This window comes from Nannobrachium achirus (assembly GCF_963921795.1).
Source record: "Nannobrachium achirus genome assembly, chromosome: 10".
NCBI lineage: Eukaryota > Metazoa > Chordata > Actinopteri > Myctophiformes > Myctophidae > Nannobrachium > Nannobrachium achirus.
Window position 1 is genome coordinate 62,422,439 of NC_137819.1, and position 22,252 is coordinate 62,444,690.

At 45.2% G+C, this 22,252-nt stretch overlaps 1 protein-coding gene across 1 annotated transcript in view; it reads right to left on the minus strand.

Moving 5' to 3' along the window:
* The window catches only part of LOC308293203 (E3 ubiquitin-protein ligase TRIM71-like), a gene marked incomplete at its 3' end in the record, with an annotated part of 43,579 nt that extends 28,974 nt beyond the window's left edge, over positions 1–14,605 (minus strand). The window contains 3 exon segments of the mRNA XM_080735640.1: positions 12,111–12,341; positions 12,715–12,984; positions 14,173–14,605. Coding sequence (XP_080591766.1) covers positions 12,111–12,341; positions 12,715–12,984; positions 14,173–14,421 — 750 coding nt within the window. The 5' untranslated portion in view covers positions 14,422–14,605.
* Between the last annotated feature and the right edge of the window lie 7,647 nt (positions 14,606–22,252).

Sequence of the window (22,252 nt, forward strand, 5' to 3'; positions counted from 1 at the left end):
ACTGTGTGTGTGCGCGCGCGTGTGCACGTTCGGAGTACACGTGCGTGTATGTGTGACGAAGTTTCCCCCCCTCTACATGCAGTCATTTAGCTGCTAATGCTCCTCTCTCCAGTCAACGTAGGAGAAGTGCAACCACAGAATAAGCTTAGATTCCTAGATCATCAGCATTACAACTAATAGCCTAATTAGAAGGAGGTCAGACTGAGTCAGAGCCGCCGCCGGCCCGGCTCAGATGAAGTTCCTGGGTTCCTAGAGGATCCGGTAGCCGTGGAGGAAGTGCCCAGTAGGAGAGGATTAAAGCACGCGCGAAGAGAAGAGGAAGATTCTCTCGTTGGGATTTTCTTACTCATAAAACACAAGTTCATATAATTCACAATTCATATAATCAGAGCACAGAAGGAACTTGCAACTAGGGATGGGACGATAAGCGATATTATCGTGTATCGTGATATCGTCCTCCGTCATGCACTGGGATCAATTCACCTTTTATTTGCCGAGCTGCATATCCGGTAGCACTTAAACCCTCTATAATTGGTAAAAGATACTTTGATAGTTAGTACTTCATAGTTGTTTTTTTCACTCGTAAATCGCACAACAATTGTGGCAATTAACGTAAGTATAGACTTTAGTCTGATGTGAAGGACTGTCAAAGACAAAATACCCATTATTTTTGTTCTAAAAATAAGTTAATCCAGGGATTGTCCACTGTGTCGGGTAGGTGGCTCTGTATGGTGTATCAAATTATTATATTTGATACAGCCTTTAGTTGAACGTCTTTTTTTCCCTTCTTTGGAACACACGTCTCAAAAAGTGATTTAAAGAAAAAAAAATCTATGGGATTTTTGATGGCGTGGCTTTGGTGCTCTATACCAGCAGTTCTCAATTTAGCCCCTTTTCCACTGACATGGCCCAACACCACACCACTCCACACCGCCCACTTGTGCCAGGTTTTCCACTACAAGGACCTGGGTAGAGTGGTGTAAAAGTGGTACTAAACATGGTACGATAAAAGTATCCAATCTAGAGTAGGTCTAGCAGAGTAGCCGTCATTAATCCAGCTGTTCGGTGCCACCAAGATTTTGTGACTCCCCGAACCGAACCGAACAATAAATCCGCCCTAAGCGGTCCATTTGGTTTAGCGGTCCATTCGGGGGTCTGTGGCCTAATGCATACCAGTCTGAAGGTCTGAGAACCGCTGCTATTGTGGCGTTTCCTGGGCGAAGGGTGACAGCATGGGTAAAAAGTCCTTCCTTATGGGGAATGCTGCTCAGCCTGCTCCAGTGACCCCTCCACCCCTGACCCCACCCCCGACCCCTGCTATAAAAAGACTCGCCGATGGGGTGTGTGTGTGTGTGTGTGTGTGTGTATACGTGCAGCCATGCACGAGGTATAGCACAAGGTAGCGGGGAGGGGGGGGCGGGGGCAGCCCAGGCCCTCCCCCCCCCAATCGCACCCCCCAGGGAGGTTGTCATGGTGACAGCAACAGTTTAATCGGAGGCGCCGAGTCACATTTTGCCGGATTATCATATCATTAGCGGAGGCCATCCCCTCCTCGGCGCGCTGTGCGTGTGCATTTAAACAAGGGCGAGGGCCAACATCACAGCGAGTTGAGGGCGTCCTTTGATGTAATCCAATTTTCCATTTCCATTGCACATGCAGCGTGGGGGCCAAGGCTAGCCTAGCTACGGCCACTCACAGATAGGACTGGCACGTTGTGCTGGGAAAGGAAACGCAGGCCCGCACAACGTCACCGTCGGGCAGAAACCTTGTATCTCCCAAGTTTCAAATGTCTGTTTTTTTGGTAAATTAAAGCCTTAAGCCCTTTGGACACAGGCGCGTTTAACCGCACGGATAAAACGGACAATATAATGTTTTGAAAAGAAAACAATGATTCTCTATGACCTCATGCACACCGGCTCCGAATTAGCCGTGCGACAAGTGGCTGCCGTCGTGCGTTTCTTTCTCGATCGAACCCAGTTCGATTTGTGCGTCTTGTCGCATGCGGTAAAAAACTCATCATTCCTTTTATGACTCCTTTTTGGATCCGCAGCGCCGACTCCGCACAACCTTGCACACCAAATCCAATGCGTTTTTTATTCATGCCGCAAACGAAAAAAACGCAACTGTCCTGTGTGCAAAGGGCTTTACTTCATCATACAAAAGTGTCGCACAAAAGTAAATCGTTTTAAATCGTTTTGTTTTTTTTAATAATAAAGAAAAGGAAGGTTTTTGGAAATAGAAGGTTTCCACCCGACAAAACAACGATATTCACTTTGTGTATAGACTTAAACTATCTGTTTGTAGGCCCAGAGAAAAATGAATATTTATGGTACCTATGGTTAGATGATGTAGCAAGAGTACAAGTAAGAAATCTTTAGAATATTGCCAAATGGACTTCTATTGAAATATTTAGCTCAAATGTGAATTAGCTGAATATCTTACATGCAGAGGAATTAAAATATTATTTTTTAACCAAATAAGCAGCAAGGGATCCATTCCTGACCATCTTCATAAATGCTCTTTCCCCAGTAGTCAGGGAAACTGAATCTAAAATTAAAATGAGTTTGTATATTCCGGCAGAGAACCTCTGGCTCTTCTCTCCAGTGCCTCGATTCTTTCCCATCGTCGTATGAGTCTCTTGGTTAGTTTAGATGCAGGCTGAATCTCCTGGTGGTTAATATGTCCGTATATACAGAGTAGACAAATAGGAACCGTACATCCAAGTGAACGTTTCTCGTTGACCACACGTGGTCTACCTATGTTATTGTTTTTCTAGATCGATATTCCTAGGCATTTGTTGTATTGTTGTTGATGTACTGACATATTAGCTTGCTTATTATAGTGATGTATTACCTGCTTATTGTAAGTCGCTTTGGATTAAGAGCGTCTGCTAAATGCCTAAATTGTAAATTGCCATTAAGAATTGTCATTCCGTTTCGTTGGCTCAGCTAGCCAATTACCCATAGTTATTGTGAGGGAAAGAAAAGGATAGTTATAGCAATAATCTTGAGGCCTTATTTTCCCTGATCATTGTGCAAAACCCTCAACCTGACACCTTCCATCATGAATGGTTGATGACGAATAGCCTATGCTAACTGCAAGACAACATGCTGTAGAACCAACCAGCCTATGCTAACTGCAAGACAACATGCTGTATAACCAACCAACAGCAGAGTGGAAAGGTTTTGGCTTGTCTCCTAGCAACATGAGGGGGTTTGGATGAAACTGTCTGTATATATATGTCTGTGTGTGTGTGTGTGTGTGTGTGTGTGTGTGTGTGTGTGTGTGTGTGTGTGTGTGTGTGTGTGTGTGTGTGTGTGTGTGTGTGTTTCCTGGCTCCAGCAGGAATGTGTCTATGAGGAAAAGGATTCAGCAGCAGCTAGCAGCAGCCATTCCCCCGAGACCTCCGAGCAGTATAGTTTTCCTGCAGTCCTGACACCCCCCCCCCCCCTCCCCTCCCCTCCCCCAGCCCATCATCACCATCGCCACACACCCACATATCACCTATGTTTAAAGCGCTACGTGTTTGCAATAGAACGAGAAAGTAATCCTGCAAAAAAACACGAATGGTTTGTTATATTCCAACTCTGAGATGTAGCACTAGCTTTACAGTTGAACCGATACTTCGGTGAGTGTCTTTGTGAACGGTGCGTGAGTGAGTGTGCGTCCTTTTTGCACACAGCAGAGGGATGGTTAGCTATTTCCATATTTTCCACATATCCCTGAGGGTAATGTTTTTCTTAGGAATCAAGGTAATTTTTTTCTTAGGAATCAAGGTAATTTTCGTTACCTTTTGAGCAACCTAGCGAGCCATCATTAGGATTAGTCAAATCCACAACCGGTCTGTCCCAGACCGCTGCCGTACACTACATGCCAAAGAATTCCTCGAAAGGGTTACGTAATAGTACAGAGGGGGAGAGTCCCCCGGCTCCTGGAAAATCCAGCTCTTTCACTGGCACTCGGAGAGCCTTCGGCTGGGTTTTTAAGGGGTTGGACATGGGGCACAATGCACGTTTAGAAATGTGGCGGCCTTTATTTAGAAGCCCGGGCCGCCTGAGTGTGTTGTCTGTTGCCGCTTGTCAAGAGAGGGTTGTCACTGAGGAGCACAGCACTGCAGCGATACCAGACTATACCAGAACTGTCACAATCCTCGGAAAACACGCACTGAACTAAAATAAATACCAGTCGCGCACACCCCTTGTATCTGCCTAGCAACAGTCCATAGGCCGGTCACAATTATTACATTATCGTGTAATCGCAATTGACATAATTGCAATTATTTTGTCATAATCGATTCCATGTTGAAAAATGTTCATATATTTTCGAACAATTTAAAAAATAGTGGAAATAGCAGATCTACAAGCTCACAACTCGTGGCGATAGATTGGCTAATATGTCAGTCATTTATTTGTATATTTAGGTGTCATATCTGCAATGTGCAACTTCAAAGCCTACAAGCCAAACAAATATGGAATTGTCAACAACAAAATCACAATTAAATCGTTAATCACAATTATTTGAGTGACAATTAATCGTCATGTAAAATGGCCCTAAACAGTCCACAGGAAGACGATGCATTGACAATAAATATAAACAAAACGTTCCTTCGTGAAAAGGAATGGGGAATGGCATTCTGCTTGATGCCTTAAAGCCGCACTTTCTTCTTCTATTTTTAACCGCCATTTGTGTTATGATTATCCGTCTCTCTGAGCAACCACCAAGTCAGATTCCTTGTGTGTGTAACATAACATACTTGGCCACCAAGTGACCCTGCCATTTAGGCTTCCATTTTTTCATACCTTCACGACATTTCATCGGGGTACACGCTATATGACGAGATTTGTGTAAAAACGGTCTATTGGCTTCCCAGTGCAATTGAAAAGGCTTTCAGACCAGGAAGGGTACATCAATTAGCAGGTGTCTGTCTAGAATCTCCCTAAACATAAAAGAATACATCTTAAAATGAGGGATGTGTTGAAGTGACAAAGATGAAATTCACTAACTATGATTCCATTAACATTCTATTAACGATTAATATTTAACCAAACTACTGCCAAACTGACAGCAATTTTCGTGTTTCTTAACTTTTAAAAGTAGTCACAGCATATTTATCTCAAGTAAGATCCAGTCCGAGCTCGAACATGTACACGCACGCTGCGTCGTTTTTTTAAAATAAAATAATCAATTGCTAATCTACCTCTATTTTGGGCAAGTCATTATCATTATAAATGAAGTTTGAAATGTTTTTGTAGATCTGTTATTTTCGTTATATTTGCAGGATATGTTGCACGACATTTTTTTATATATATATATATATATATGTATATATATATATAGAACATTTCTTGATTATTCAATTCATTGAAAAGTAATCTATAGAATAATAGCTAAGAAAATAATAAATGGTTTCAGCCCTAAATCTGACAAATCAGTGGGCTGAACAGATATGATGTAGTAATGGCATGGATAAAGTCACGTGGTCAATAAACTGCTTTTGTAGTTGGAATAAGTCATCTCAAGATGATGTGGCAACATTTTCATGATTTCATATCTTAGTTAATCATCTTTAATCAATTACATGATAACAGAAATGACAAGCCAATTATTTCCTTTCTACCTCCAATAATTATTCTGTTGGCCAGGTTCCCTGTTGTAATAGAATTTAATTGTATCTACAGTATATTCTCTCCAATCAATATTTGTGATGGTATTGAAAATCCCACAGTCAGGATTTCTAAATACCCTGCCATTATAATTACGGTATCTCTAAACTACTTTTCTATTGATGAACAATGCTAATGTAAATAGGTACAAGTCAGAAGGTATAACAGATCTCTTTCTAGTTGCATGGAATATGGCAATTGCATTCAAGTGAAAAAGCATTTGCTCACTTATCTGTGGGGACAATTCTACTCCTTGTGTAAAGACAAATCACAACACAATTTCACAAAACAGCGTTGACTGAATAATGAGCGTGGGAAAAAAGTCGACGCTTGGCAGAATGCCACTTTGCTGCGGTCTAAGCCACAATGTTCTGGGAAAATCTCCAGGAAAAATTCAGATCTAGCATTTTGTGTATCTTATACATTAGCAGGGGATGGCCTAATTGAGGGTAAATCGCTGCTATCTTTGAGAGCTTGTCAACCCTCAACAGAGCTGAACTGATGTAACTGCATCACGTTGCCAAAAGAGAATGGGACACACCATAGCTGAGCTTTATTGGTGAAAAGCCTTACAGTGCGATGTTTATTTTAGGGCAAGGGGGGCCAATGTGATGTATTTGTTCACCCATTTCCTCAAGAAATGCTGGGTATTTGGTGCAGCATTGACCGAGTAGAAAGAAGAACTTTCGATGTGCGAGTGCAGACCAAGCCCCCAGAACCACGGTAGAATGTGGAAGCAGCCTTGGCCTGGTGGTCAACCCTGGGATAGCAGTTAAACGCTACTGCGAGTGCGTATGCTAATGCTACTGCTACTGCTACTGCTACTGCGTACCCGTGTGCGCCTGCTCAGTGCTCAACACTTTGTCCTAACTTTTTAGACCAATCGTGCCGGCAGTCTTCCGGGGGCTTCAAACACCACTGAGCAACTTGCATTGAAATGAATAGCTGGGGGCGGGGCTGTCCGCTCTCTATTATATTATACCTCTATGGTGCGGACCTGCATTGTTGTTAGTTCCACTGTCGTGCCACAGTGCACGTAGGTAGGCACGTAGGTAACGCGCCTCTTTCTAGGGCTGTCACGATTAAGACATTTTACATGACGATTAGTTCAAATAATTGCGATTAACGATTTAATTGTGTTTTTGTCGTTGACAATTACATTCCTGTTTGGCTCGTAGGCTTTGAAGTTGCACATGGCAAATATGACACATAACCTAAATATACAAAGATACAAAGACATATTTGACAACTTTATACTTAAAAAAAGAACATTGATAGTGGAAATAGCCGATCTACAAGCTCGCAACGCATCGCGAGCTTGTAGATCGTCTATTTCCACTATTTTTGACTTTCTTATTAAATATATGTACGTTTTTCAACATGGAAACGATTATGACGATTATGAAAAATAATCGCGATTAGACGATTATGTACCAATTGTGACAGCCCTACCTCTCTCCTTTCCTGGCAGTGCCCTGGGTGCCCACAGTGTGGGTTTGCTTGCAACCAGTTCTGTGTGCCTGACAGGCTGACACAGTGCCCAGCCATGCCAGCCCTCATCCTTCTATCTCTGACCTGGTCCGTGACCCATGGTAGGTCTTCTATCTCTGACCTGGTCCGTGACCCATGGTAGGTCTTCTATCTCTGACCTGGTCCGTGACCCATGGTAGGTCTTCTATCTCTGACCTGGTCCGTGACCCATGGTAGGTCTTCTATCTCTGACCTGGTCCGTGACCCATGGTAGGTCTTCTATCTCTGACCTGGTCCGTGACCCATGGTAGGTCTTCTATCTCTGACCTGGTCCGTGACCCATGGTAGGTCTTCTATCTCTGACCTGGTCCGTGACCCATGGTAGGTCTTCTATCTCTGACCTGGTCCGTGACCCATGGTAGGTCTTCTATCTCTGACCTGGTCCGTGACCCATGGTAGGTCTTCTATCTCTGACCTGGTCCGTGACCCATGGTAGGTCTTCTATCTCTGACCTGGTCCGTGACCCATGGTAGGTCTTCTATCTCTGACCTGGTCCGTGACCCATGGTAGGTCTTCTATCTCTGACCTGGTCCGTGACCCATGGTAGGTCTTCTATCTCTGACCTGGTCCGTGACCCATGGTAGGTCTTCTATCTCTGACCTGGTCCGTGACCCATGGTAGGTCTTCTATCTCTGACCTGGTCCGTGACCCATGGTAGGTCTTCTATCTCTGACCTGGTCCGTGACCCATGGTAGGTCTTCTATCTCTGACCTGGTCCGTGACCCATGGTAGGTCTTCTATCTCTGACCTGGTCCGTGACCCATGGTAGGTCTTCTATCTCTGACCTGGTCCGTGACCCATGGTAGGTCCTCTATCTCTGACCTGGTCCGTGACCCATGGTAGGTCTTCTATCTCTGACCTGGTCCGTGACCCATGGTAGGTCTTCTATCTCTGACCTGGTCCGTGCCCCATGGTAGGTCTTCTATCTCTGACCTGGTCCGTGCCCCATGGTAGGTCTTCTATCTCTGACCTGGCTCCGTGACCCATGGTAGGTCTTCTATCTCTGACCTGGCTCCGTGACCCATGGTAGGTCTTCTATCTCTGACCTGGTCCGTGCCCCATGGTAGGTCTTCTATCTCTGACCTGGTCCGGGACCCATGGTAGGTCTTCTATCTCTGACCTGGTCCGTGACCCATGGTAGGTCTATCTCTGACCTGGTCCGTGACCCATGGTAGGTCCCCGCAGAGGACGCGTTTCTGATGTGGTCTGCCCATGTGACGCTAAGTGTCATCCGTGGCATTCTTGTGTGGAAATTAATTGATTCTAACATGCATCGTGATGTGGACAAACATGGAGGATTCTCCATCGATGCAGTGGCATTACGTAAGTGATTATATTATAGCCCGCTAACGCTTACTGTTGATTTACCAATTACTTCCAGGAGCAGTGTCACATTGAACTGCGAGTCAATGTTACGCTACACGCTAAACTACATGCTAGGATAACACTACGGAGATATGAGAGAGTGTTTTTTACTGGTGATTCAGTCAGAGTGTATGAAAGGGTGCGCTCGTTTTATTGTCCACGACATTGCAAGCGGCGCGAAGGCCAGCGGACCTTGGTCCTGCTCTTCGCCCCCGAGCGCCGCAGGCGCGAGTGGCCGCGAAGAGCGGGCCAGGGCCGCGCGGCCGGCGGAGCGCCGCGCGAGTTACGAAGCCGTGGTGAATGCAATCGTTATATTTATGCCCAGGCCGTAAGGCCTGGGCAAGCCCACGATAAACGCCCGCGCAGTCCGGTGCGCATTTCCAAACGCACCCTTTCCCCACACTCGGACTGAAACACCAGTAAAAAACACCATCCCACGGAGATATGCACTGAGGAAGCCCATTTCTGCCACGGAGTTCTCTTCTGAAAATGTTGACTTGATATCTCATAATTCTTCTTTTCCATGAAATTCTAACTAGGGATGTTAACAATTAATCTCAAAATAAATGTTAAATTAAAAAAAAGATTGCCTAGTGAAAATTACAGGTATGGTGTGTGTGATATCAAATGTGATCTTAACAAGCACTGCTTGCCGCTTATCCGCTTATCTATTAATCGTTAATCGATTGATAAGGTTATCAACTATCAATTAATGAATTAATCGATAATTTGCATCCTAATTCTGACTTTGTTACCGTAGATCTCAGTGAGCAGTAGTTGGTCAATTAAAACGATACTCTATACTATATAATTTCATAATAATTAGTACAATTAGTTGTACCGCTAAAACCCTATATACTTAGTTGGTCAACTTGTTTTTCCCCCTCTACGCCAAATCTCTTCTGCAGCACATTGGAAAATGAACTCCTGCCATGCAAAAAAAACAGCAATCCCCTTGAGAACAGCAGACAGGCCATCGCAGGTCTCCAGCAGAGCAGCTACATACATGCAGGCAGCTAGCCAGTCATATGACTGCTGTGGCACTGTTTGATGGAGTGCGGGCTCAGATCACCAGACAATGACTCTTGCCTGTTCAGAGCTCACAGGTAAAGAAAGGCTGGCCGTCTCCAATGTCATTCCCTCCCCCAGGCTGGGAGCCGGAGAGAGGCGTTACTGGGAAACAGAGTCCTTACTGGAAAAGTGAACCCACCTATTTACTGGCAATGGGCAAAAGGAGGAGGAGGGAAACTGACCCCCCCCCCCCCCCCCCCCCCCCAAACCCAACCCCCTGGAATCTGAACTGGTTCTTTGCAACCATGGATGACTTAAGGTTTCGAAAACCGCAGACAGAATTACTCATCTTATGACCCAGATACTGCTTTACCACAATGATAACATTGATCACTCAGTGGACACTTCATGTTGAGCTGGCAATGCAATGACTGTAGGAGTGGGCTACAGTCGCACGGCGGACGTTTTTTAGATATACGTTGTTGGTTTTTACTTTCAAATTCACATAGGACATCAGACAGACAGTAAACTGAGGGTAGAGACTGAGGGATAAAGGACATGCCAACACTGGTCTCCAGCCATACATCGTACCATGGATGTTGCGATAATCAATGCACTATACGGTCAGCTACTGGAGTGCATGGGCGGCGGCCATTTTGCCTGGGTGCCTTTTTTTTCTTTCTTTTTTCTTTATTGCATTTTTCCCTTCCTACGACTTGACCATAACTTCCCAGTGTACTGAATAGAAACCAGGAGTTGCAGGAGGATAAGATTCCAAAGACCCCCTACCGGAGCCATTTGTTATTTTTCCCCGAGCATACGACTAAAAAGCAAAAGGAAGAACTTTGGGCTCCTGTTTTAAAAGGCCTTTGTAGTTTACCCAGTTGCAGAGATCACATTGACAACAAAGGAACTTTGACCTTAGAGTCCTTACTAGTTCCTCTCATCTCGCAGAAATCCTAGACCTCCATAACATCTCCATGGTTATGACTTCTCCCAACAGTCAGAAAAAACATGTGTGCATTTACTTGAGGGGCCTCTCACTCCCTCTGCCCTGGATGGCTGGTGTGGTACAGATTAACCAGACTCTCTCTCTCTCTCTCTCTCCGTGTGTGTGTGTGTGTGTGTGTGTGTGTGTGTGTGTGTGTGTGTGTGTGTGTGTTTGTGTGTGTGTGTGTGTGTGTGTGTGTGTGTGTGTGTGTGTGTGTGTGTGTGTGTGTGTGTGTGTGTGTGTGTGTGTGTGTGTGTGTGTGTGTGTGTGTGTGTGTGTGTGTGTGTGTGTGTGTATCCCACTCAGCACACGTGCCGGGCTGTCTCCAGGGAACTAGGTGAAGAGCCACTCTGCTTCCTTTGAACTCCGGGCCATATGGCCCCCAGTATGGTTCTGTACCATACAACACATAATGCTATTAATCTATAGGACGGTGAATGTTTGTGAGTGTGTTATACAACATGCCTGATGCAATTACACAACAAGGACCAATTAAAAAAGGTTAGTCCCATTACAATAACAACTAGACTGCACTCGGTCACGGTGCCAACTTGCGTCTTGTGCACTTATGGTCGTATAGTATATGGCCTACTTGTGCGCCAGCAGAGCGCGCAAATACTGCGATCAGTGCAGTTTGTATGTATGTACCGTCATTGCTGGACTAAAAGCTGCACCTGATTATAAGCCGCACCAGCTAAATTTAGAACAAAAAACAAATGTTTACATATATAAGCCGCACCTGACTATAAGCCGCAGGTGTCCTTCCTGCTAGAGCGCCCCTGGTGGCCGTTAGCTGTAAAGATCTATATATAAATCCTTGTTAAAGACCATTGCAAAACTAACTAACTGGCTGTTAGCTGTAAAAATCTCTATATAAGCCGCACCGCTGTATAAGCCGCAGGGTTCAAACCATAGGAAAAAATCAAACCTCGGTTCAAAGTGAAGCGGTGAATTTTTATTCTATGTGTTCTAGAGCTATGAAATCTGTGTTCTAGATCTATACATTCTGTGTTCTAGATCTATACTTTCTATGTGCTTTAGTTCTATATTTTTATGAATTCTGAATGAATGAATGATTTTGTCTGGAGGGCCAAATTGTCATGTGAAGCTTGACCAATCCTCAATTCTGCATGCACGGGACATGTACGGGACACACAAAGCCACTCCTTGGAAGCGGCTTTCACCGCTTCAAAAAGCCACGGCTTATAGTCCAGCAATTACGGTATGTGGGGGAGGGAACGTTGGCACTCTGTCGAGGTGCCAACTTGCGCCTTGTTATTTATATCAGGTCGCACTTGGTGGTGGTGACGTCACCGAGAACGCTGCTCCCTCATTGGCTAAAGGGCCCTGCCATTGTACTGTCGGCTGGAAACGGACGGCACCCAACACAGTACTTGCACGCTCTGCTGGTACAAGTAACAACTCCAGCTACTGAGAGAGAGAGTGTGTGTGTGTGTGTGTGTGTGTGTGTGTGTGTGTGTGTGTGTGTGTGTGTGTTCATATGCATATGATATCATCTCAGTACAGTAAGGTACTGATGCTGAACTCACCTCGTTGTCGTGATGCTGACAGAAGCTCATGCGGTCCTGGAAGAGGGAGAGCAGGGCGAAGTTGTTCTGCAGCGACTGGGCCAGCGAGACGGAGACCCCCGGCTGGCCCGGGTTGCTGTTGGCGTTGGCGCGGCCCCCCAGGTGGAGGCTCTCGCCCAGGCGCTCGATGAAGTGGTCCTTGGTCAGCCGGACCCTCAGGTGGGCCCGCACGCAGTTGTCACACAGGTACTCCTGGCAAGTAGGGGAGGTGGGCCATATGGAAACATTAGGGGTGGAAAAGTAACGATATAGTAACTGAATTGTATTTGGAAATTTTAAGCTACTCTTGGTCTATCGATAAATGTGTGTAATCTCTGTGTTCATGTCAAGGTGGGTTTGTCCATATACCGGTATGTGCTGAAATATAATGAACGTATAATGAACGTATAAGGTTAGGTCGGATATTTGACTTCAATGAACAACGTCGAATAGTGACTTTGATATTCGAATATTTGGTGAATGCCCTGTCGTGGAGACATTGTATCGTCTCAACGATATTTATCATGATATGGTCCCATGTCATGATATTTATCATGATATCGTCCCATGTCATGGTCCTTCCTACCTGGCAGTCCAGGCAGTGGGAGCTGGCCGGGTTCTCCTCGTCACAGGAGCTGCACTGGGGCTCTCCCAGGTGGTGCGGGCGCAGGAGACCCCCATGGGGCCGGTGGAACCCGGAGGAGGAACCCATGCCCACTCCGCCTCCTCCTCCGCCGCGATGGTGGCCGTTCTTGTTCTGGATCTGCTCATCAGAGCTCACCACCACGTCCAGCAGGTTGCTGAACAGGAAGTTGGACGAGGGCAGGGAGTCCACGCCCGCCTCGCTGATGGACACCTGAAGGGAGTTTGAAAAACCAACGACCAAATGATGAGAAACTCCCACACCTACTGGGAGAAATACAACAATGTGCGACCACGGCAGCAAGATTTGTGTACTGTTGTGACAAAAGAAGGCTAGAAACACAACCACCCTATAAGGACTATAAACCATGGATTGACATCTAGACCTACTGCACACACAGTATGAAACAGAGCTACTACTTTTAAATGCATTTTGAGAAGAAATTATTCTATTTGTTCCAAAAGCTTTATACCCTGCCTGTATATATAAAATGTCACAATGCGACATAGCTCTGTTTACACAATGCTGTACCCCCTCCCAATGTATATGTTCCCCATTTTCAACTGTTTTCATTTTATTTGTGACACTTGTGACACAATGCAAATGTATGTTTTCCAGAGGCGTCAATTGGGTATGGCAAGCTATGTCAGCTGCCATACCCTTGGCTACAGGGGGGGGGGGGGGGGGGGGATGTACTTCTTAAAATACATTCATCGTGCCTGTTGCTAAGGTATGGCAACATGACTGGTGTCTGGCGCGCGTGCAAGTTGCCATACCTTAGCTTTTTTTCTGAACTGACGCCACTTATGTTTTCTCATGCCAATAAAGCTCCTTTGGTTGATTGAAGACTTTATTAGAAGTTTGCATACTGAGGCATCTCTATTCAGAAACATTGCTATTCAAAAGATTGACTTCCATATTATTCTAAATGGAGGTGTCACCTAAACCCTAACCTCAGTGGGGGTAGGCCTATATTTCTGAATAGGGATGTTTGTTAGGGATGTTAAGTAGGGGTGTTTCTGAATAGAGGTCTGCCCCCAGTTTGGTGACGGTACAGTTCACTGGTACAAGGTCAACTAAAAGGAGATCCTAGAAAAGCACTTGGCTCAATTTACTCAGGAAACCACTGAAGTATCTCATATATAACATTGACTGACAGACGGGATAGAACAGTACTATGCAGTAGATGTGGGGTCCTCTATGTTCCCCAGGTTCTATGTTCCCCTCTCTCTAGCCTATGTTCCCCACCTCACAGCATTAGTTTTAGTGAGGTTAGGGTTAGGGGTTAGGTGGTAAGAAAGTGGGGAACATAGAACCTGGGGAACATAGAACCTGGGGAACATATGTACGGTCCGTAGATAATGGTCAGGGGGTAAATTGGGTAAATTGAATATTGACAACCTTCTGGTCGCACGTGGGGCAGCGCAGCTTCAGGGGCTCCCCGGGGCTCCGCTGGGACTCCAGGCACTGCCTGCAGAAGGCGTGGAGGCAGGGCAGGACGTGGAGCCTCCTGGTCGTCTGGCCGGAGGAGGAGGAGGTGTGCGAGGACGACGAGGAGGTGGAGGAGTTGGAGGAGATGGGAGCGGAGGAGCCGCACAGCTCCTTGCAGAGCGGGCACGTCTGCAGGTCCGAGTCTGGGAAAGAGGCCATGTTTGTGCATGCACTACTGTAGGCTTACAGAGTACAGACTGCACGACAAACAGCGCTCAGTTTGCGATGCAGCGACGTTGCAGTGAGGAGGATGAGGTATTCATTTGGAGGAGAAGATTGTTTTTTTTTTTGTGTTTGATATCAGAAAGCAATCTCGGGTTGTTTTGAGGTAGATAGATATGAGGGCGTGCGTTGCATGAGATATCAAGTAAGTTCCATTAATGAAAACGGTGCTCATTGACTCTCTCTCTCTCTGCAGAATATAACACTTTAGACTAATGCAAACTAAGGAGGAGGTAGGCTGTTTTACGAAACAATTACTTGAGATGAACCTATCGTTTTTCTTTTCTTTCTTTTTTTTAAAGAAAAGACTGCTTGGTCAGCAGAGATCATATAGTTTTATAAGGCGTTTGAGGGGAACATCTTCGTGACTTTCTCAAATAAGACAAAAACTTCATGAGAACGGGCTATATATAGGAGGCTATAATACACCATTGCCCGATTAGTGCTTCTCTAGACAAAGTATCTGCTGTTAAGCTTTTTGCCGGGAGGCAGGTTCACGAAACGAGACTAATCCTGAAAATGTGGTGACATACCACACACACACACACACACACACACACACACATAGACAGGATCGGCGTCGAGCTGCTACGATCGGCCGTCTCTCCTCCCCCATCGACTCAACATGACTATACCGGGGCTCGGCGTACCGAACGGGCCCCCACACCGCGATTGTCCCCCCCCCCCCCCCCTCCACCACCGCGATTTTTTATAAAAATCTCCCGTGTTACCGTGGTTTTCTCTAATCAACCATCGGGGCCCGTTCACCGTTCCGCGGCGGCGTCAGGCGTAGCAGCAGCAGCAGCGATACACCCGGACGAAGAGACCGTAAATTATTCATCAAAGCATTTTCTTTGCCTCACAAGCGACGCGATCTCATCGCACGCCCTGAAGAATTAGAATCCCCGTTTGGCATTTAAAACACAAGATAGAAAAACCTCCAGCACAGCAATCCCGACAACAAGCGCCTCCTCGTCTCGACGTGCTGCATGTAAACGTGCCCGCCCGCCCGTCTCTGATCTGATCGCTCCTCTTGCGGGGTTTTTATTATTATTATTCTTTACGAAGAGGCCACTTCTTGTTCTTCTTTCCAGTTATTCCTCTCCGTGCGGAGGAATGCATGGGGCTTTTCCACGCACAGCTCCTCGCTGAGTCTCTGGAGAGGCTCCGAGAGGTACGACGAGCCTCCCAGTCCTCCAATAGCAAACAGTCAGTGCCCTCTAAACGGAAACCCTCCTCCCCTGGTCCCTCCACAGTGCGCGCACGCACACACACACAGCAGGACGAGCAGGTCTCTGGCTGTATGTCTGAGGTCTCGTGTTCTTCTGTTTGGCTGTGTTTCCCCCCTCTCTCTCCTTCCTCTCTCGGCGATCAACATGAACCAACGGTGAACCAACGGACGGTGTGTGTGCGCTCTTATTTTACGCGCTGGCCTGGCCTGGCTGGTCCCCCGGCCGTCTCGCGTGTTTTTCGGTGGTCAGGCTGCTGCTCCTCCAGCCAGCTCTGCTCTGGGATCCAGGACCAAGTGAGGAAAAAAACCATACACGTTTCCGCCGTGTAGAGAGAGGGAGGGAGGAGGGAGGGAGGAGGGAGGGAGTGGTAGCGCGCAAAAGGCTCGCACCCGATGCAGCGGCGTCAGTTCAGAAAAAGCTAAGGTATGGCAACATGACTGGTGTTTTGCACGCGCGCAAAACACCAGTCATGTTGCCATACCTTAGCAACGGGCACGATTATAGTACATTTTATTATTTTCCCCCTGAGCCAATGTATGGCAGCTGCCATTGCTTGCCATACCCAATTGACGCCTCTGCCCCGATGGTGAGGGCAGGGGCGTCACAAGGAGGGGGGGAACAGTGGGACTGAGTTACTAGGGCCCAAGGTGGAGGAGGGGCCTTCATTATTTTATATACTTTAGCTATTGAAAAATAGCAGATCTACAAGCTCCGAGTGCCGCGCTGCAAGCTTGTAGATTTGCTATTTTTGAAAAGTTGTGAAAATGTGTGCAAATCTTTGAATACTTTAGTCTATGTATTTTTTGCTTCCCTGGAAGTAAATATTTGGAGATGGGGGGGGGGGGGGGGCAAATACATATTCTTTTCGGGGTCCTTCACATGAAAAAGTTTGAGCAACGCTGACCTAGAAAAACCTTAGAAGGATTTGAAATATACAAATTTTCACTATTTAAAAAAAATTGTTGATCTACAAGCTCGCAGCGCGGCACTCAGGGGCGCTGGAAGTGGGGTGCTGAGGGAGCTGCAGCTCCCCTGGTGGTGGGGAGGGAGGAAAAAGATTATTATTATTATTATTATTTTTTTTAATAAGCCCATATGCCTACACACACAGAGCTATATTAAAACAATAATGTATTTGACTTTGGGGAATAAAATATGTTGAAAAAAGGTATTTGATTATCACATGGTGACCTAATCACATGGTCACCTTGCCACTTCCGGTCAGAAGGGAAGTCAAATTTAAATCCCGCTTTGATGGCACACCAAAGTCTATTCATTTGAGAACTAGAAACTGTCTATAGGCTCATTGTTGCAAACTAACACCGTTGTATATGGGGAATAAAAAACTGTAGAAAACTGTTACAAAAATAATACCCGATTTTGTAGTGTGTGCGTGAGTGACTGTGTGTGTGCATGCGTGCTGTGTGTTGCACTGTGTGCTAAAATAACTAGTAACTATATAGCTCCTTGTTACACCGTTGTGCGGGGAATAAGCACCCGAAACCGTAATAAAAATAACCCAAAACCGGATAAAAAACGTGAATTTTTCGGCGTGCGGCCTTTGGCCGCACGCATGAACTCCTCCAAGCTCAGCTCCCCTTGGGATATGGGAGTTCCAGCGCCCCTGGCGGCACTCGATGCCGCGCTGTGAGCTTGTATACATCTGCTATTTTTCAATAGTTGAAGCACAAAATAATGCATAATAATGTGTTCCCAGTCTAAGGGGCCCGCAGTGAATCCTTGTACGCAGGGCAGGGCTGGGTGGCGAGCGAGTATTTCCCGGTGGATCTGAGCACAAGGGGCGGAGCCGCTCGATTGTCCACGACACTGCAAGCGGCGCGAAGGCCAGCGGACCTTGGTCCTGCTCTTCGCCCCCGAGCGCCGCAGGCGCGAGTGGCCGCGAAGAGCGGGCCAGCCGCGCGAGTTACGAAGCCGTGGTGAATGCAATCGTTATATTTATGCCCAGGCCATAAGGCCTGGGCAAGCGCACGATAAACGCCCCGTCCAAGCGACTACAATGGAGCGCTCCCTAGCTCCGCTTCAGCCAATCAAAATCTTCGGTGGGCGGGGTTGCCCCCGCCCCTTGTGCACAGATCCACCGGGAAATACTCGGTCGCGGCTGGGTGAGGGAAGTGGGAAGTGCCTCTGGCTGCATCCAGAGTTTTCCATTAAGACATTTGGAAGAGCCAAGAAAATAAACAATTACAGGGAAATCTGGTGATTTAAGATGTTTAAGGTCCACCGTTTCACCAAACAGTGGGTCGTGACCCATTTAGATTTGTATGGGTCCCTTTGTTTGTTTTTCCTACATTTTGTTTTTTAAATTATTATTCAAAAATATTTTCAAAAAACACATCCCTCCCCAAAAAGATTTTTTTTTTTTTCATGAATAAAACATTTTCAGTAATCTCATGAAGGAATCAAAGAAAAATCTAAGAAATTCCATACATTACAACACAAATGTTTAAGAAGTAGTGAAAATAGCCAATCTACAAGCTTCAGACACGCTGTGAGCTTGTAGAACGGCTATTTTTATTAGTTTGGTCCCGGGCAAACATCTAATTTCTCTTTTGGGTCTCGAGCATTATGAGATGCATAAAGGTTTCCTGTGTAAATAAGCCGAAAAGCTTACTAGGATCTCCTTTTAGTTGACCTTGAACCAGTGAACTGCACTGTCTGTCACCCTTTTCTGTGCAAACTACTAATAAAGTCTTCAATCAATCAATCAAAGCTAAGATGTTTGGGAACCACTGTTTTAGGCTATCTTGAAGCTTTTGGTTCTCCTAAACCTTGGTCATCATCTCTCTCACATGAGACACAGCATCTGATCACATGCATGCTGCATGCAGGATGCTAGACTAGACCATGGCCAAGACATGGCCCATATCTGTGTGGCTGGTTCAGATAGGGATCTCCATATGGGCATAAAAGGGATCGTATGTTGTGATGTCATGAGAACCACTCTAACAGAATCCCTTTTATGCCCAGATAGATCCCTGATGTCATCAATATTAAGCCCATATCTAACTGGACTTCATATGGGAATGCCCGTATGGAGGAAGACAGCCCATATCTGCGTTATCTGCGTGGCTGGTTCATACAGGGATCTCCATGTATGGGCATAAAAGGGATGTACCATATAAAGTACATGGATCTCCATATGGCTACCAGGGGTCTCCATATATGGGTAACTGGTCCGATATACATCACAGGCCAGATGGCCGAGAATGTCGCCCTGAGGTGTCTTACTAGTAGCATAATATACTACATTAGATACCCTTTGTTTAGCGGTTTTCTTTCTTCTTTTTTCACAGAATCAAAAGTTTTATGGTTATGATTCACCAGGATCCTGGATAGCTTGATACTAGACTTAACATAATGTATATAAATATTTGTGTAAAGGTCTATGGGAAAAATGAATGGAGTCTTTTTTGTGGCACCAGTAAACCACTCCCACTCCGATTGTTGTTGTGGCATAATAATAGAAGGCTATTCCTATGTAGTTGAACCTCTTTCCTTCATAAGCAAATCTCTGAGAAAACTTTATAGAGAAAAGACCATTGAATTGTAGCAGGATTGGCTACATTGCCAAGGTATATTAGCCAACCCTGGCATGATTGGCATCCCTATTTTTGTCCAAAGTTTTCAAAATGTAAAAAACTAGAAGTTTGCAGCCCGAGAGTTCGCACCCGCTTCATTACTGTACTGTACTGTACTGTACTGTATACTGTACTGGGGCGGCATAGCTCAGGGGTAGAGAAACCACGGCATAGCTCAGGGGTAGAGAAACCAGCACGAAGGGTTCCCAGTTCGAATCCGGGCTCCCCCTGAGTTAATGCGAAGAGTCCTTGAGCATCTTTAAAATCACAGTTCCTCTAAGTGCCAAACTCTGTATACTTGGAATTTATCCGAAGAACTTTATACAACCAGCAAAACTAACCAAGCTAGAAGAGTGGTGGCACTATGTTGGAAAAGCGTGGATGCCCCTACGTTGAGGATGTGGCATCGAGAACTCATGAATTCCATGGGGCTGGAGAGGTTGACATATAAAGTGTGGGGTAGACAGAGTGATTTTGAACAACTGTGGGAGATGTATATGAATGCCATGGAAATAAAATACCTAATGTAATATATATATTCTAACCCGCAGAACCTCTGACGAATGTCTGGTGGGACTCTTTCAATACCTAGCCCGTTCTAACCTTTGGGTATATTTCTCTACTAGGGTCTATCGAGAGTGCTGTGCTTAGGAGGATAAAAAATATTATAAATATATTAAAAATATTTTAGTCGATTTACCCCCACTGATTCCGAATGGGGACCCAAATGCATTTGGGTCCCAATCCGGAATCAATGGGGGTAAATGTATTGTTATCAAATTATTGTCTTATTAAGAATGCAACAAAAACTAAAAAATATATTTGAACTCAAGTCTCTAGCATAGCATGAGTAATCAATAGGAAAAAAATAATAATTTTGGGGGTGAACTACTCCTTTAACAGCCCATACATCTAAACAGAAAAGTCCTATCTGATTGTAACTTAAAACTCACTTTGCCACTCCATTTGCCATTCACTTTATGCATGTGCATGCCCTCTATTGGTGGCTTAAAGCCCCACTTCATCCAATGTGTTACTTTTTTATTTAGAGTAGTAGGCTAGTGTAGTAGTTTTTGCTCAGTTTAGTCGTTATGCCAATTAATTCCTCCCCACGTAAAATGTAGACTATTTCTGTTTTCTAAGGAGCAGGAGAGACACAGAGATCCCGGTTACTGAATACTCCATAGCAAATGATTACCTGAAATCACTTGATAACCAAAAAATCACACCCGATGTGAAGTGAGCGGTGGTCGTGCTTGCATAACGTCTTCAGACTAGGATATAAGTCTAGGATGTACAGGCTACAGACACACGCACACATTGCTATGGCAAAACACTGAGGAGTACAGGCTATAGGCTACACACACACACACACACACATTGCTATGGCAAAACGCTGAGGAGTACAGGCTACAGACACACACACACACACACACACACACACACACACACACACACACACACACACACACACACACACACACACACACACACACACAGCCACTCTATGGAGCGGAGCCGCTCAGAAATGCTGAATACATTGGCATTCATCACTGTTATTCTAAATGGTGTGTTTCATCTCCAAGCCTGCTCCAATCACAAGTTAACGTTCCATAGTGGAGCTTAGTCGCTCTTATATTTCTATCGCCTAAGTTTTGTGACTACAATGTGTCTTCTGTGTTCCTCTGGACCTGGACTAATAACTCACTCAGTGTTTGATTGTAATCTTGCCTCCCAAAAGGATTAACGTTCTAGAAGATAAAGGGGCATTTCATATATAAATTAATCACAGTTGATCTCTCGTGTCCATGAAACTGTAAACTGTCATGCACAAATTAATTTGTCTTGAGACATAATTGTTTGTGCTTCCAGGCATGTCACTAGAACAGTGTTTCTCAACCACTGTGCCTGGGGACCGTCGGTGTGCCCCTGAGAAGGGTCAAGTGTGCCCCTTGAAACTGCTTGAAAGCCAGTACTGTATTTATCATTTTAAAAATGATTTAAACTAGTGAAAACAGCCGATCTACAAGCACTACAAGTTGTGTGCTTGTAAATCTGCTGTTTTCACTACTGTTGTGCGACAAGCCTTGTATAATGAAGAAAGGGCTTTACTTTGCGAAGAAACGTACAAATTTGAAACTTGGAGATACAAGGTTTCTTCCTGACAGTGAGGATATTTACACCCCCGTATTATGTTGGTGTGCCCATGGATTCTTGGGACATGAAAAGTGTGCCCATGCAGAAAAAAGGTTGAGAAACACTGCACTAGAAGATGTAGAATTAAATCCTGCTGAGTGAAAGAATGACATTGAAAAACATGGCCCAAAGCCTAATAGCCTACGGGTAATTCTTAGCTTCTAAATAATTTAATTACAACCAAATATCCAGCTGTGTTTTTTAAGAATTAATGCTTCTCTTGTGGTCTGGGTTGGTTCAATCAGTACTTGAAGATCAACGTATATCTCTTCCAAATACATAAATGTCACCAATGTCACCAAGACAGACTGATATAGCAAATAGAGAACAAAATAGCATAGGTATGTACACTTAAAACTACCATATATCAGTTATCACCCAGACAGTGATAGAGCAAATAATTTGATCTGGACAATAATGCTTCCTTCTTTTGATTCAGTCTAAACTACACAAACGGTACTCCCTTAAACACCACAGTTGGGCTCATCTCTCAACTGACTGTACTGCATAACACCTGCTGATTACCTCTTTGAATACATATTGAACCATTTTATTTGTTTATTTTAACCACTTGAACCGTCAATACTTAATAAACTTGAACTTTCACTCTGTACTTAGTCTGCTCCTTTTCCCCTCTAAAAAAGGAGAAAAAAAAGTTTCTATCACTCAAAGATTTGGAGGACCCACTGTAGTAACTCTGGGGACCCCTTATGGGTCCCGGACCCCCTGTTGAAGTCCCCT